The sequence below is a fragment of the Hydra vulgaris genome, chromosome 08 (assembly GCF_038396675.1).
Source record: "Hydra vulgaris chromosome 08, alternate assembly HydraT2T_AEP".
Lineage (NCBI taxonomy): Eukaryota > Metazoa > Cnidaria > Hydrozoa > Anthoathecata > Hydridae > Hydra > Hydra vulgaris.
The window spans coordinates 39,295,603-39,312,542 of NC_088927.1; the positions used below are offsets into that span (position 1 = coordinate 39,295,603).

General features: G+C 24.1%; 1 protein-coding gene across 4 annotated transcripts in view; it reads left to right on the forward strand.

The window, feature by feature from the left end:
- LOC105849018 (uncharacterized) overlaps window positions 1-15,787 on the forward strand; it is a 111,768-nt gene extending 95,981 nt beyond the window's left edge. For all 4 annotated transcript variants that reach the window (XM_065803679.1, XM_065803681.1, XM_065803680.1 and 1 more), the window contains 4 exons: window positions 9,827-10,030; window positions 10,176-10,244; window positions 10,403-10,617; window positions 15,510-15,787. In XM_065803679.1, the coding sequence (XP_065659751.1) occupies window positions 9,827-10,030; window positions 10,176-10,244; window positions 10,403-10,617; window positions 15,510-15,623 (602 nt within the window). In that variant the 3' untranslated portion in view covers window positions 15,624-15,787. The remainder of the gene's footprint in view (window positions 1-9,826; window positions 10,031-10,175; window positions 10,245-10,402; window positions 10,618-15,509) is intronic.
- The last annotated feature ends 1,153 nt before the right edge of the window (window positions 15,788-16,940 follow it).

Below are 16,940 nucleotides of genomic sequence, written 5' to 3' on the forward strand. Positions count from 1 at the left end.
GTGATGAATCGTATTTTATGTCTTTTTTACTTTGGAATCTTAAAGAAAAACCTGCTGTTAGGTTAATATATAATATATGTTAATTAATTCCCTAACCTACTTAACCTAATAACTAAAACCTGTTGTTAGGTTAAGTAAGTTAGGGAATTAATTAACATATAATATATGTATTTATTAATGTTGTATATACATTATTGTTATATATATATATATATATATATATATATATATATATATATATATATATATATATATATATATATATATATATATATATATATAAATATAAATATATATATATATATATTAAAATATATATATATTAAAATATATATATATTATATATATATATATATATATATATATATATATATATATATATTTATGTATATATGTATATATATATATATATTTCTTCACCTACTGCGAATGAAAAAATTTTTCATTTTAATTTTTATCTTATTTGTTTAAATTAAGTTAAAAAATATAACTTTTATATTAATACTTACTAGTTGTCAATAATTAATCGAAGCTTATTCTTATTAAATTTTTCTATTAAACATTTGTTTTATTTTTTTCTGCAAGAACTTTCATTGAGAATTTTGATTGTTTTTTATTCTCCTTTTGTTCTTTATTTTTTCAGAAGCTTTATTTTTGGGTTTTTAAAATATTGTTTTCTATTTTTGCATTTTCTTAAGCTAGGTAATTAACCAGTTCATTTTCTATCTCTTTTCAAAGATATGATTTAAGGCCAGAGTTTTGCCATATGGGTTGGCTTTTAATAATTTGTTGTGTAAGGTACTGTCAGAAGTGTTAAAATATTAGCTTTCAAATAAAAATTTGTTATTGTTATTTATAGCTGCAATTGCTGCATCCAGTTTTTTCACCAAATACTTTTTCAGACTATTTTATTTTTTACTTATGAATCTTGCAAACTAACAGTATTTGTAATCACCTACTGTATCAAGGATTACACAGTTTATTCAAAAAAATTACAGAAGTGTTTTTTGATTGTGAAAAAGTTTTATAAGTAAGCAAAAAATCATTTGCGGATGGAAACAATCTCAAAACTTTAAAATGAAATCTTTTTGATTGATAATAAGTAAGTTTTGTGTAAAACAATATAAAAGTTTTTTTTTTTTTTTTTTTTTTTCAAATAAATTAACATTCAAAATTTGTTACTTATTCTTTATATGATCTTGTTGCTTTAATGTTTTTTAGTAGAAAAATATTCATTTGAAAATCTATGCTAGCGTTAATGACACAAGTTTTATACTTGAAACTTTTTTATAATAAACATGGGTAGAAGATACGCATATTTCTATTTTGCTCCTTTTTGCTTTTTTTTGCTAAATAAAATTGTTTTAATGTAACATCTTCCAACTTTAGGGAATAAATTAGTCTCTTTTATGTTAGATGCATAGATTTCAAGCACTCCCAGGAAACATGTGGTTTTTTGTCTTGTATGTTCACGTGTTAGTATTCTATTTTAGACAAATTGGTCACTGCTGTTTGCAAGTTTTATTATATTAATGCATTGCAGAAAAATTTAAGTTTCAAATACAAAAGAAGCAAAACTAACAAAATAGAAAATTAAAATAAGTTTAAACAAAAAAAATAAATTAATAATTTAAATAATTTGTGTACTGCTTTTGTTTTTGTTTTTTAGGGTGGTTGTTATTTTCAGCAACAAAATTGGATAAGCCAAAAGTTAAAAAAAAATTAGTTTTAAGTCAACATTAAAAAGAATGATTTTCCTATATTCAAATTTTTTTTTCAAAGAGGAAAACAAAAATATAAATTGCTATCTGTTATAAAATATATTTGTATAATTTTATTGTAACAATTATATATTGTTCCTGTATGAATACGCCTATGAAATGCATGCATATACTTTTATGTATAAGTTTTTTTATAATATAATTATATTAATTTGTTGATAAGTATACACTCATTTAGCTTATTTGGATAAGTCATTTACTTCATACAAGGAATGTCCGTGGTTTAAATCACACCGCTATCCTGTTGTTGTTTTTTTTGTTTTTCTTTTAAATACCACTTGGATAGGTAGGATAAAAGCATATATACTTTTAAGGAGGTGGTGAGTACTCAAAAAAGTGTATAGCAAAATGGGGGAGGGGAATAGGTGTATACTAATATTATATAATTATAATATAATTATTCATATACATATTTATTTGTTCTTAAGTACATGCGCATACTTATAAACAAATAAGTATAATTATATAATAAAAAAAGTTATGCATAAAAGTATACACATGCATTACATAGATGTTTTCATATAAAGACAATATATATTTTTCACATTAAAATTATACAAACAGCTAGTAATTTATATTTTTGCTTTCCTCTTTTAAAAAAAAAAAAAAAAAATCATTCTTTTTAATGTCGAATTAAAACTGGTTTTAATTCGACATTAAAAAGAATGATTTTGACATTAAAAAGAAATTTTGCTTTGTTTTATCAATTTAATTGCTGAAAATAATCGTGTCACACGATAGAGCCGAAAATATTTATCCTCGAAAATATCACCAAAATATTTCACAACCGAAAAATTTAGAACCGAAAAGTATACTTTCATTGCAGGATCGAATTAAAAAATCCTTTCTTGCGCCAAAAGTTTTAGAACCGAATTTTACAACCGAAAAAATTTGGATCGAATTACAAAATCCTTTCTTTTTTTATTTTAATGTAATTAAAAAACTTTATTTCACGTTTTTCGATCGAAAATTCTAAATACAATTATGACTTTCGATCGAAAATTAGATTGAAATTATTTCGGTTCTAACTTTTTTCGTGAATATTTTCAGTTGTGTAATAAATTTCTCATATTCGGTTCTAAATTGAAATTTACAATTTGGTTGAATCATAGGATGCCAAAATAATAACCACCCTAAAGAAACATAAATAAGTACACAAATTATTTAAATTATTATTTTATTTCTATTTTTATATATTTAACTTAGTTTTTCCCATAATCCCTAATATAATAAAACTTGCAAACGATCATGACCAAGTTGTCTAAAATACAATACTCACGCATAGACATACAAGACATAAAACCACAAGCGTTTTCTGGGAAGGCATGGACTTACCTAATTAATTATGCAAACACGCTAGTAACATAATATCTCTAAAATGGATAACAACTGTTATTTCTACTGATGTTTTTCAAAATTTATAGTTATAATAAAGTTTAGACCCTCATACTCAGAAATAACGTAAAGGGGATTCCTCCCCTTTACGTTATTTTGGCATGTGCAGGGCTTGTGATGAAGCGAGCGCGATCGCGCTCCGCTCGTAAAACGCGCCCGTAAACGGTATTTTCAAACGTTTTAGGCGCGATAAACAACGCTCGTTCAGCTTATAACGAGCCTATAAAAAACGCTCGTCCAATAGTTCAAGATTATTTTTTTATTTTCATAAAATATTTAAAAAAGATTTTTTATTAAAGATATTCTGTTATCAAACAACTGATATAAAATAAAAAAAGAACAACGTCGTTCTCTTTTGCACTAACGTAATGAATAAATGAGCAGTTTAAAGTCGTTAATCGTCACTAATTTCAATAATGGAATGTGCACGTGGAAACACAATGCGAACACAAAAATGCGCAAATAAAATAAGAATAGAAAATTAGAAAACCATTGTAAGAAAATTAAAACTGCGGAGTATTTTTAATCTTGTGAAAATATCAAGTAAAATTTATTTGATTTATTGTTTGTAATATTCCACACATCGTTTATGATAAAAATAAATATTAATAATAGAGTAATTTTTAAAATTAGTTTTTGTTCATAGTATAGATTTTTTATTAACTATTATTTATTTTAACTCAAATTTAAAACGATTCTGTTTAGAATGTTCGCAATTAAGGACATTCGAAAAGAAAACTAAGTAATGATGTCAATATTTATTAAATGAAAAGATATTATTCTTATTTATTATTATTTCAAATTATTCTTGTGTTATATTTTTAAGATAAAAAAACGTAATTTAAAAAAGAAATTTTAGAAAAAAATTAAATAATTAATTTGAATAAAAAATATCAAGAAATATAAAAACCATTAATTAAGTTTACAGAGTAACATTTTAAAATACATATATCAAAACAACGAAGCAAAACTAAGTCACTAAAATACTTCAATACTAAATCAATAAGAAGTTGCGTTTTTGTTTGATATTATTTTTTTATAACATAAATAGTTAAAAATAAAATCGCGATCTGACAATATACAAGAAGTTTGGAAGTATAAAAATCTCTTTCGTTGAAGTAGTTTCATAAGTGTGATACTAATTCAAACATTTTTTGACGAAAAAATTATGTAACAAATAAAAAAAGATATAAAAAAGAAAAAGCTTTTTATGAGTATCGCCTTTAGCATTTTCATAATTGCGCTCGCCGACGTTATCTCGAGCGCACATAATCATGCCCGATGAAAACATATTCTAATTTTACGAGCGCGATATAACACGCTTGACGATTTTCTTCATCACAAGCCCTGCATGTGAGAAAAGTTATTTTAGTTATAAGTAATCTTTTACCAAAATAATAAAATGCAAAATAAAAGAGTGTATTTACTCATATAAATTTAAATACTTGTTTAGCTAAATAGCAATTATTAGGAAAAATGAACTAAGTATTTAAAAATTATGCCCAATAAAAAAAGCATTAGTTGCTAAGAAAAAGGAACAAAATTTATCTTTTTAACTAAATTTATTTACAAACAAAACAATACTTATCTATAAAAGAACAAAAAAATTTTTTTTTTAAATAAATCATCAATTAACAAAGCAAATTTTGTTATTTACAGTTACTATATCTATGCAAAATAAAAAAAATAGAAATATATTTTCAAAAAACATTTACAAATTGTAGATTGGCAAACTACAAAAATACTAGTTACAGATCTAATGTAATGTTTTCCCACAACTCCCTACCCTTGTATTTGGTCTTCAAAGGGTGCCATTCTTTCAAGAAAAGGAAGGGGAATATTCCCTAACATTTGGCCCACACTTAATGTACCTTGTAGAATGTGGGCCCTTCTATTCATTCTGTAATATTCTGTAAAAGACATAAATTGATTTTTTGTGTTACATAACATGTAAACACTAAAAATCAGTTTAACTGCTGTTTTTTATTGATGGTTGATACTATCTAAAATAACAAAATTAAATGGGACTTGCTTATACTTAAAAGAACATCATCACTAATACTATTAGTATTTAGTAACCATTTCCACAATGGTTTAACACATTATTTACAAAAAAAAACTAGTTAAGATTGAAGTAGCTTATTACGTGACATCTTCTTTATTCATTTTAGTTTCTTCAAAAGAGAATAATAAAAAAAATAAGGTTTACCTATTAATAAATTACATAGACAGATTATATGATTATATCAAATTATCATATAATATAAGTAGTATGTTTCAATCTTAAAACTGATTAAGCAGGTATATACATATTAATGAAGATATTGAGGAACCCCACAACAAAGCTTTAATTGTAAAAGGACATTATATAAGGTTGTGTGCATATAAACTCTGTTGAAATGCTCATAGGACTTATAATACAGGTCATTATTGACTGTGATATCAAAAAAAATCATAAAAATTTTAAGGACCCAACATTTACTTATAGTTAATACAACATTTATACTATTTCATTAATGAACAAGATTTTGCGAATGTTAGAATTCACAAAATCTTGCCCATTAAATATAGAATAACATCATTGTTAGAGAATATTAAATTAATTACGAGAACTGTGTTAAAAATAGTGAAAATCAGAAAGACACTTATTGCAAAGACAATAACTATTATGCAAAATAATTAATGATGTAAACAAACTTTTTTAGGCAACCAAAAGCTTAAGTTATTGAAACCTTGATTGGAACTATTTAAACGTTTTAAACATCTATTAGCTAATGGTTAATATAATATATTTCAAGTAATTAAAATTTACTAAATTAAAACCATATTTCAACAGTAGACAAAGTAAAAAAATGATAGAACACCAAAAATTAAAGTAATGGTAGAACACCGAATAAAAAAAGTAAAGTAATGATAGAACACCAAAAATAAAAGTAAAGTAATGATAGAACACCGAGAAAAAAAAAGTAAAATAATGATAGAACACCGGAAAAAAAAAAGTAATGAGTTGGTAAAACATGGAAGTAGAGTTAAAGAAACAAAGTAACAATATTAAAAAATAGAAATGTTTGTAGTACATAATCTTCATAGGAAAAAAAAAACCCTATTGTCTTGAGAAAATAAAGATAAAACTATAGAAAAAAAAAAGAATACAATTAAAATTTTTAAACTTGTAAACAAAATGCAAGAAAACTTATCATATATACGACCATATAAAATCATATGAAACCCTCCCAAAGCATTTAAAAATTTGATAGTTATTAACTCTTTTCAAACTTTTTAATTATTGATGAAAAATAGGGTTAAGTATGCCAATAAGAAAAACCAAACCAACACTTTATTTTTTTATATAACTAAACTTGATATTGTTGATATCTATCTTATTGTGCATATTCTAGACAATTATATTTATTAACTATTTATAATATTTTTCTTTGTTCTCAAGAAAAAAATCACAATATCTAAACTTTATGAACTAAGATAAGGATATATAAGTTAGTTAACTATAAGACTCATAAGAATCATGATTCAGCTTGAATAAAAATGGAAATAAAGAATTAAATAAAATTTAAAAAGTTACTAATATAATAGGTGATAAATAAAAAATCTGGACACCTTAATTTGAATAAAATATAGTATTAAAAGTTAATTAAAAATGAGCAACAATTTTTATCATTTAAAATATTGATTAAAAAAATCTCCCCCCAATTCGCAAACACACTTCACTTTTGGTAAAGGTAACCCATTCTTTTTATGAAATAAAAGGAAATCTTTTTTATAAGTTTATAAGATTCTAGAAATAAAATAAAACTATAAAACTTATTTCCAGAATCATGATTCAGCTTGAATAAAATGGAACTAAAGGCTTGAATAAAATTTAAAAAGTCACTAATATATTAGGTAATAAAAAGAAGAATCAACTTACTGATGGCGCCTTAATTTGAATTAAATATAATATGAGCAACATAAAAAGAGCAACAAAAGTTTTGTAATAAATAATGAATTAATATATAATTTTATGAATTAATATATAATCAAACAAATTTATTTAAAAACAATGTGAAACAAACTAAAAATAAAGAGAAATTATAAATTTGTGATAAACTATGGCACTAATAAAAGCACAAACTAAAATATTGCTATTCAATTTAAAACATTTTAAAGGAAAAAAGTTTTGTCATAATAGAAAAAAAAAGCATACAAACAGTTTTTAAAAAGTTGTGAAAAAGCAAAATAAACTTTATAAAATCTAACCTGTAATCTTTTAAATATCACCCAACAATAACACTGTACTTAACAATTTCATATAAAACATAATCAAACATTTAACTTAGTATGTTATGTTACATAAGTTATATAAAACCAACAAAAAATAAAAAACTACTTAACTATATTTTAAATATGGTCATCCCCAGCCTTATTTAATTTAAACAGCCAGTTAAGATTAAGAAAATACAACATCTACAAAACAGAATATGTTTCATTAATTAACACGTTGAAGTTATATTTAATAACTTTATTAATTCTAAAAAAATTACAAAAGTTACATGCTATTAATAAATAAATGATAATATACAGATTTAGAGATACATCTGAGATTTGTAAAGGTTTAATAAGAAATTCAGATTTAATAATCTAACCACAAAAGCATTGACAATTCCTTGTACAATTTTAGATAAAGGCATCTCATTTGGTTCATAAAAATGAAACAGGCTATAATATTATTTTGATGGTTTTTTTAATTCTGTCATTGTTTTTAATTCTGTCATGTTTTAAACAGGGGAGTTATAAAATAACTATAAACTCTCAACTTTACTTATTTCCTTGATATTACTTAATTTTACCACTTTCTTTCATTTAATATAAAGCAATGCTATAATAATACTATAATAAAGCAAGGCTATAATAATAAAATATTATACTTTAAATATAAAATTAGGGTTTTCAATCATGTTTAAATTAAAAACATACTTTTGTAAACTCCTTTTTTGCTTATAAAGTAGATAATGCAAAGTAAATCTAGAAGTCCTCAGCTTGCTTTTTTTTTAAACATTTTATTCTTTATAATGCAAAACAGAATAATTCTATAGATGTTATATGTACATATTGTATTTTCTTTATGCGAAATCAACTTAGTTGTAAAATACTTGAAAAGTAAAACTGGAAGCCTTATAATGAACTTTAGCATTTACATATTTTTGAATTTACATTAGTTAGACATTGCCACATTTTTTTATTAATGGCAGCATCAAGTTTAATATTTATATATAACAGATAGCAGATAATAATTTTATTTATATTTTACATGTTCAATTTTAAGTAACAATTTTTTTAGAATGAAACTATTTTTAAAATATTTAAAAATTGAAAAATTATTTTTTCTTAACAATTATGGTTCTTTGCTGCATACTCTATTTGAGGGAGTTTTAGTTATAAAAGCACTAATATTTAATGGAATAAAACATTTTGTATGCTTTTATGCAAATTTTAGAAAGTCAAAAGTTTTTGACCCAAAGTTTTTTTTACAATTCATTTATGTTGTTGTTGTTATTGTTATTTTCTTTGTCGTTGTTGTTGTTTAAAACATCAGAAAATATAACTTTTCTCAATAATAAAATGTCACTACTGACATTAGCAGTTAAATGGCTTCTTTTTTTGAAAAAGTGGCAGAACACGTTGTTTTTTTTGTTTTTTCTTTCTCTCTTACTTTTTATCAATTTTTAATCTTTTTTGCAAAAAATTGTTTTATGAAAAGCTAATAGTGATTATGAACATGTTTTTTTTGTTTTTTTGTAAACACATTTTTCATGTTGATGCATCAGTGTGTTTATCTGCTCTTTCGTTTCACCTACATTCAATTTAGAAAAAATTAGGCTGTTTGCAGTTGCATGTCATTCTTTTAACTCTAGGCTGGCTGTTATTAGATTAGTTTTCAATTTTCGATTTTAAATTTTGGTTTGATTAAGCACTGCTCTATGTCCTGCTTTTTAGAATTTCCAAATTTTGGATTTGAGTTAATTATATCCTGGTTTTAAGAATATTTTCTAAGTTGATGAAAGATCTAGTACTCATGGTAAAGAATGTAAAACTGGTAAAAACAGGAATATTATAGCACTCAATTTTTATTTTTATTTTGTCATTTTTGTTGAAATTGATGGGCAATATTCTCCATTTCGTATTCATCATTATTTATATGAAACCAACACAGGAAATAAAATACTTATTTTGTTTTTTATTTTATCATAAAAAACATCCAATTTAATAGCTTCAGAAAAAAAGTGTGCAATATGAAAGCGATCAATCAAAACACTAATTTACAATCAAAAGTATTATTGCTTTTGTGTAAACATAATTGATTTACACAAAGATGGTTATCTTCTCCTAAAAGATACAAATACTATTACTGGCATTTCGAAGAGGCACTAATATTTGGCTTATCCTGTCAGATAAACATCATCAGCATTTTTGCTTGATATACTAAAATATTACTTGAAGAAAGGAAAGAGGGGTAAAGGTGCAACTTCGTTTTATGTTTAGCTATTTGATGTGATTCAATTAACATAAAGCTATCAGTTACAAGTTGTCAATATCAAATCATGTTTTTCATACTTGAATAAAAATACTTTTTTTATTATTATTATTTTTTTTAGATATAAATGATTTGACTTTCCAAATGATAAATGAGAAAAACAATTGCAAGTTAGCGCAAGGACTTGTGCGAAATTATGAGAAAATTTCGGATCAATTAAATGAAATGTTAGCTTTTCTAGACAATCAGAAACAATTACATAAAAAACAATGTTTAGATGCAAATCACAAATACAATAGTTTGGAAAAAACAGCCATTGAAAAGTGTATGTTCATATTTATTTATGTTCAATGTTAATTTTATTTACATAATAAATCATACAAGTAATAATAATTGTAAAAAAAGTTTTCAATGTAGCTATGTAAAGTTGTGTCATGTTTTAATTCATTTTAATTTTTTTCAATTTATAGGTAAACGAGCAAAATGTAACAAAAGACAGCGGGAAAAACTAGTTTACTTAGCACACAGTCTTAGCCATGGTATCATTATAAATTTTTTGATATTTCAACACTTTGATTTTTTTTAAAAATATGAAAAAAATCACAATCATTTAATCATTTCAGCATTTTGCTGCACAAGAATAAGTTTATGAATTTTCTGTATATTTAATGTTATATTTTTGTTTGCAAATTTCCAGCTCATGTGATGCGTACTGAAAAACTGGATGAGGCCTTTGAAGCAATCGGTAAGAGACTCATTAAGAATGAGAAGGAGATGATGACTCATAATATTAATTCAAGTGGTATGAATATGAAAAGTTTTTTGTCTAATTTAAAACATTCTACAAAAAGAGCATCTTTACTTCCAAGAACAACAAGTGAATACAGATTGCATTTACATGCATCTTATAAAGTATGTTTTTATTTTTTTAAATAACTTTTTTTAATTTATATTAGAAGCTATATTTTAGATTATAGGATGTACTATTTCTTGTAGCTGAAATTTTCTTTAAAGAAATTAAAGGCTTAATTTTTTTTGTCAGTAAACCAACAACTTCTATGTGCTTTCTATGTGTGCAGCACTTCTAGCATTTACTTTCAGATGTTAGTATGTATGTATGTATGTATGTATATATATATATATATATATATATATATATATATATATATATATATATATATATATATACACACACACACATACATACATATATAATATAATATATATATATATATATATATATATATATATATATATATATATATATATATATTATTATTATATATATATATATTATTATATATAAATATATTAATATATATATAGTATTATAAATATATTTATTATTTGAATATTTATTAAAAGATATAGTTATGATTTAAAAGTTTAAAAGTTTAAAAAAATTAATATAACATTTGGTGAAGACAAAGTTTTTTGAACATTTATAAAAGTTTGATACAAATTTTCAGCATAATTTGATTTTTTTTCTAAAACAAATGGTTAAATTTATTCAGTTAAACATTTTTTACAAATTTTTGTTGTTGTTATTATTGCTTTTAAAGCTTTTTACTTGAGTTTTATTAATTTACAAACTTAAAGTTGGTATTTTGTTATATTTGTTACTTGTATTTTATTGAAATTTTTTTTAATTTTTTTCATAAATTTTTACCTTTTGATTTCTAATTGGTCCACTAATGAAGATTATTATTTAAAGTGAAGCCAGTTTATGAGACTGGTGATTAATGTTTTATTGTATGCATATAAAACAAAAACTTTTTATAATTGTCTAAATGAAATTTTGAAATTATTAAAAACCTCTATATATAGGTTGTAAACTGTAAACTCAGAAAAACAAGAAGTTGGGAGAGAATTTCAATGCCCTGAAAGAAAAAACTTAGATTAATTTAAAGTGAATGAAAAGAAAATGAAATGTGAATTTAGAATGAATGAAAATGAATTCGATAAATGAAAAGTTTTTTAACCATGAAAGATTAGTAAAAGATACAGTAAAAGGATGCGACTTTGCTAAATGATGTGTTATGGTAGATTGAGTTTTGGTTGATGAGAAAATGATGAAAGCTTGCTTGAGCAGTAGCCATGGTAGTATTTGTAGAGAGAGATGCCATCTTATGAGAGCAAGATAAAGTTCTAGCTTTGCAACTAGAGCTGCAAAGCAGTATCATTGACCCAACAACACTTTTAATGTGTTTTTAAACCTTGTCTAAAAGTAAGACAACCTCATTAGAATAACCTGCTTAAATTCAATAGCAGAGTTCCATACAAGGAAAATAAGAGAGAAAAAAATTAAACAATTCAACAATAAAATTTAATCTCAATCTTTTAAAAAACTAACAAAAAAACTTAATTAAAAAAAATAATTATTAAATAATTTTGGGACAAACCATTTTTTTCTTTTATTATTATGCTTCGTTATTTTAACTTGAACAAGCTTGTGATTTGGCTAAGACTTTAAAGTTTATCAGGAAGAAGTCAAATTAATTACTAGATCTTTACTGACACCTAAACTTTAATCTTAAAAATAAAAATAAATGAAAATAAATAAAAAAGAATAAAAAAATAAAAAGCATTTATTTTTAGATTTAGTTTAGATTTCATAATTTCTTTACACGTAATTACACATTATAGGCGTTTGTTAGTTTGTAATGCTTTGTATGCCTTTGTAATGCTGTGCAACATCTCATTATTAACAAGCAATTTGAAATAGCGTTACTTCCATCTAGTGTTGGTGTCTTTTCAGGGTTTTTGAAGTTAACATCACCAAATGATTTAAAGTTCTTACTTTTTTTTATGTGAGAATATTTGGTCTATGATGTTAGCAGCAATTAGGGTTTATTGTCCCAAAATGATATATTTAATTTTTGATTTATTATATTTTGTTAAAGGGTTTTACCAAAACTTACTTTATAATTATAATTGTAAATCATAAATATAAAGTAAATTAAAGTGCAAATCAATGGTTCTAAAAAAATACAATAAATATTATATTTTCTTTTTTTTTTTGATTGAAAAAAATTTATTGAGCTTCATTGTTGCAGATAAATATTCTTTTAAGACTATGGTTGGTAAAGATTTTAGAAAGTATAGTTTAACTTTTACAAATAAAAGTTTTATGCCTATCCATCTACCTATGCTTTTACATAATATAAATAAGTTAAAACAATCTTAGAAAGTAAATTTAAAACTCCAGTACTTGCAAAAATGTCATGATGTAAATGCTTTATCACCTTTGATCATTGCAAAGTTGCTAATTATAACAACTATTTAGTTTCAAAAGTTCATTAAAAAACTCTAACAGAATGGAAGCTAAAAATATGTTGCTTATCTGTTTTAAGTCTTTGAGATATTAAAAGGATAATTAAGATATTATTATCTTAAAGATTTAATTGATTTACTCAACTGCAAAGGTCAAATATCAAATTTATCAACTGCAAAGGTTAAATATCAAAATATGCTATGAGCAATCACAGACACAACAAATGTAATGCTTGCAGCGATTAAAAGCATTACATTTTCTAATAACAATTACATAACAATTATGAACATGTTCTTTAACTATCAAGAGTGTTCAACAGCGTTTTAAAACATTAGTTCAGTACTCAAAAATTAAAGAATAAACAGTTCTTTTGCAGGTTTACAAATATTAAAAAAACATTTAATGTTTGTATTAAAAAGAGATTTTGTGAATTCGGTCCACCACTTGATATTCTAACTGTATTCAGCAGTACATTAAAACTTCTGAATGCATTAGTTAACAGCGATAACACTGACACTTGAGGAATGCACATTAAGTGGTATATGTTCAATTTGTAAAACCACTTTTGGCTGCAACAATTTTGGGTGCAACAACTTTACTTAGATTTGATACTAATGCAGTCAGTTTGATTAAATTTTATTTGAAAAATTTAATTGCTTTAAAAATTCATACATGCACAGCATGTATAAATTTTTAAAGCAACTAAATTTCTAATGTTTACATTTAGTTTGATTTTAGAAAAATTTATACATTTGTTTGATTTAGTAAAAAAATGTGCTACTTATCTCAATATACTTAGATTCAAGGTTTAATTTCCACACAGATTTTTAGCATATTGAAGATTAACTTTGTGATCTTTCATTGTGAAAAATCGAAATATTTGATCACTTAAAGCTGATCTTAAATCTTGTTCGACCCACTCGTTCATGCTAGCAGTATTAAAGGCCCCTTTATTTTAAAACCAATACATCCCGTAACTGAAATGGCGCATATTAAGCTAACATTCATTCCTCTCTGTGTGGGGACTGTAATATATGGGGTACTTCCCAACAATGCATATCCATAATGTCGTGAATCGTGCAAATTAAAACCGGTTTCATCAATATAAACCAGATCAGAATTTTGCAGAAAAGAAACATGATTGCAAAACGTGAACCTTGTTGCTATTACATCGGCTGAATTTCTCGCAACAACGACCGATTTAAGCCTTTTACGGGTATATCCCATTTGTTTTAATTCTCTTTTAATTGTAGTTGTCGAGCATTTATGTTCTTCGGGCATTAATTCTGCAATGTCGATCGTAGTTAATGCATTATTTGCAGTAATTAATAATTCAATTTCTCTCTTTCTTTCAACATTATTTCGTGCCGCTCTGCCACGCTTTTTAGGCACTGTATTTTGATCTTGTTCAAGTTTTCGTATCCAGTTTTGAATCGTCCTTATTGAAAGACCTGTTGCATTTGCAATAGATCGACTTGATTCGTTGATATTCATCATTCTTTTTATTGTAGAAATATTTTCTTCGGTTGCAGTTTTATTTTTTGTTTGTTCTTCTGTTTCGACATTCGAATGATTGATGTTTGTATTGTTTTCGTTTGCCATTATATATTTCGTGATAAAAAAAAAACGAAAAAAATTTTGGACGCGGCGAAAATGATTACGGACTGTAACGAAAATAATTATGGACGCGACGAATAATTGTGGACGATACTGTAAACTATTATTATAAAATTTTTTTATTAATTTAAAATAAAGCTCGAAAAGTTATTTAAACCTTTTAAATTTCTTTTGTATTTATTATAAATTGTAATTTTTTTTTACTTTTTTTAATGTATATTTTTTTATCATTAAAAAAGTATATTTTAACAAAAGCTAATAAATATGTTTGCATAATTACTTTTTGTTTTTCTTTAGTTGTTTTTTATAGCACTTTTAAAAGAAATACTATTTTTTATTATTTAGTTTTATTCTATTGTTATTATTATTATTATTTTTAATTATAAAAATTATAAAATGTATAAATAGAATCTTATGTGTGAGCATAGAATAGTTTTACTCCTGTGTACCATAAAGAAGGTTAAAACCTTAATTATATGGTACACAAATATTGTATTGGTTTTTTACTGATTTTTATTACTATTTTTAGATGATATATTTTATAACTTCAAAGTTTTTATTTTGTGGAAAAAGATTTTTTTAACTAGTAACTAGTTAGTAAAATTATAAAATTAAGGTAAATTAAAGAATGTAAATTTTGCCGTAGAAATAAACTATTTCCATTAGCGTTTTTGAGTGACTCGCATCAGGCTTTCATTTTTTAATTTCTACAAATCATAAAATATTTTCTAAAATCACTACGGTTAAACATACCTCGTAAATGATCAATATAAAAAAAAATTTAACTCTTAATCACAATTTCTTACCACCTTTAGAAGATGATTTAAGCTTTTTATATAAAGTATTCGTCCTTATGTGCTTTTATGTATAACATTTTTTTTTGTATGTAACATTTTTTGTGTGAATATTTTAGGCTGTCCGAGACCTTTTACAGGGTGATCAACCGTTCCAAGATGTTGTACAAAGCTTCCAGTCAATGAAGAATAATTTAGCGTTTTTAAGAGAAAACATTCCTTGTGCTGCGTAAACTTGATAGAGTTGCTATAACAATTTTGAAATATTTTACATAAAACTTTATTTATTTATAAATAATTTATTTGAATGTAAATATTTAAGAAATATTTATTTATTTATAAAATTATAAAGACTATTACTAGTTGTATTTGTTGAAATATATACAATTGGTCTTTTTTTAATCTCTTATTTATTTGACTGTGATATTTAAGTTAAACTATAATTAAAGGTTGTAAATATATTCAAGTTCAAATCATATATTTTACAAAAATTAGTCAGAAAGATAAATAGTTAAAATTTTTGTTAAATAGAAAGACAAATAGTTAAAAATTTAGAAGAGATTAATTTATATGTATTTTAAAATATGTATTTTAAGTTTGATTTTTTGTCGTTTTGTCAAAATAATTTTTTGTGGTTTTGTCAAAATAATTTTTTGTCGTATCAAACTTAAAATATATATTTTAAGTTTGATAAGACAAAAAAGTATTTTGATGTAGTTTAAAGTTCATCATCGCCCATTTTTAGTTTTTCCTTTTTTTTTTCAAAAATTCTAGAAAGAATTTAAAGAAATAAAGTCACAACAATGTACTTTTTTTTTGTTCCATATTTCGTCTAACAGTATGAATATTTTTTATGTAACTCTGTTTGAAATTTGTGCGCGCACACGCGCACGCTTAGAAAAAATGATCTGTCAAGTTTTTGACAATAATTCGTATTAACTGTTACTTAAATCTTTTGGGTCTTTGGTCTATTAATTCAATATAAACATTGCAACATCAAATGGTCACTAAAATTATTGATGACTTAATTAGTAGAAACAGCTTTCCAACATTTGGATCGAGACACAATTAATGGTGTGTTCTTAACACTACAAGCAAGTATGGAAAAGTTTATGATGATTTTCTTTATTTATAGGAGTAATCTTATAAAAGTTTATGGAAAAAACTTTTATAAGATTACTCCTATAAATAAAGAAAAACTTCTAAAAGAAATTCGACTTCCCATAATTTAAAATGTAATGCCGAAGTCGTGGAGAATACAAAAAGTCGTGGAAAATACAAAAACTTTTTAAAATATCGAATGAATAAAATAAAAGTTATAAAATTAGTAAAGAAATTATTTCTGAATTTTTGATTTATTTGTTTTTTATTACTCTATTATTCTGCTATAAAACTGTAATATTTTTTAAGCTTGCGACTTGATCACCTATTTCAAGTGCGCAAGTTTGTTAGAAAGCCTTGAGTATGCCCTTTTCAACAAGCTATTACTTTTATAAATTGGTCTAGCACAAGCGAAGATAGAAAAGTTTAACCTTTGCAAATGTGACAAG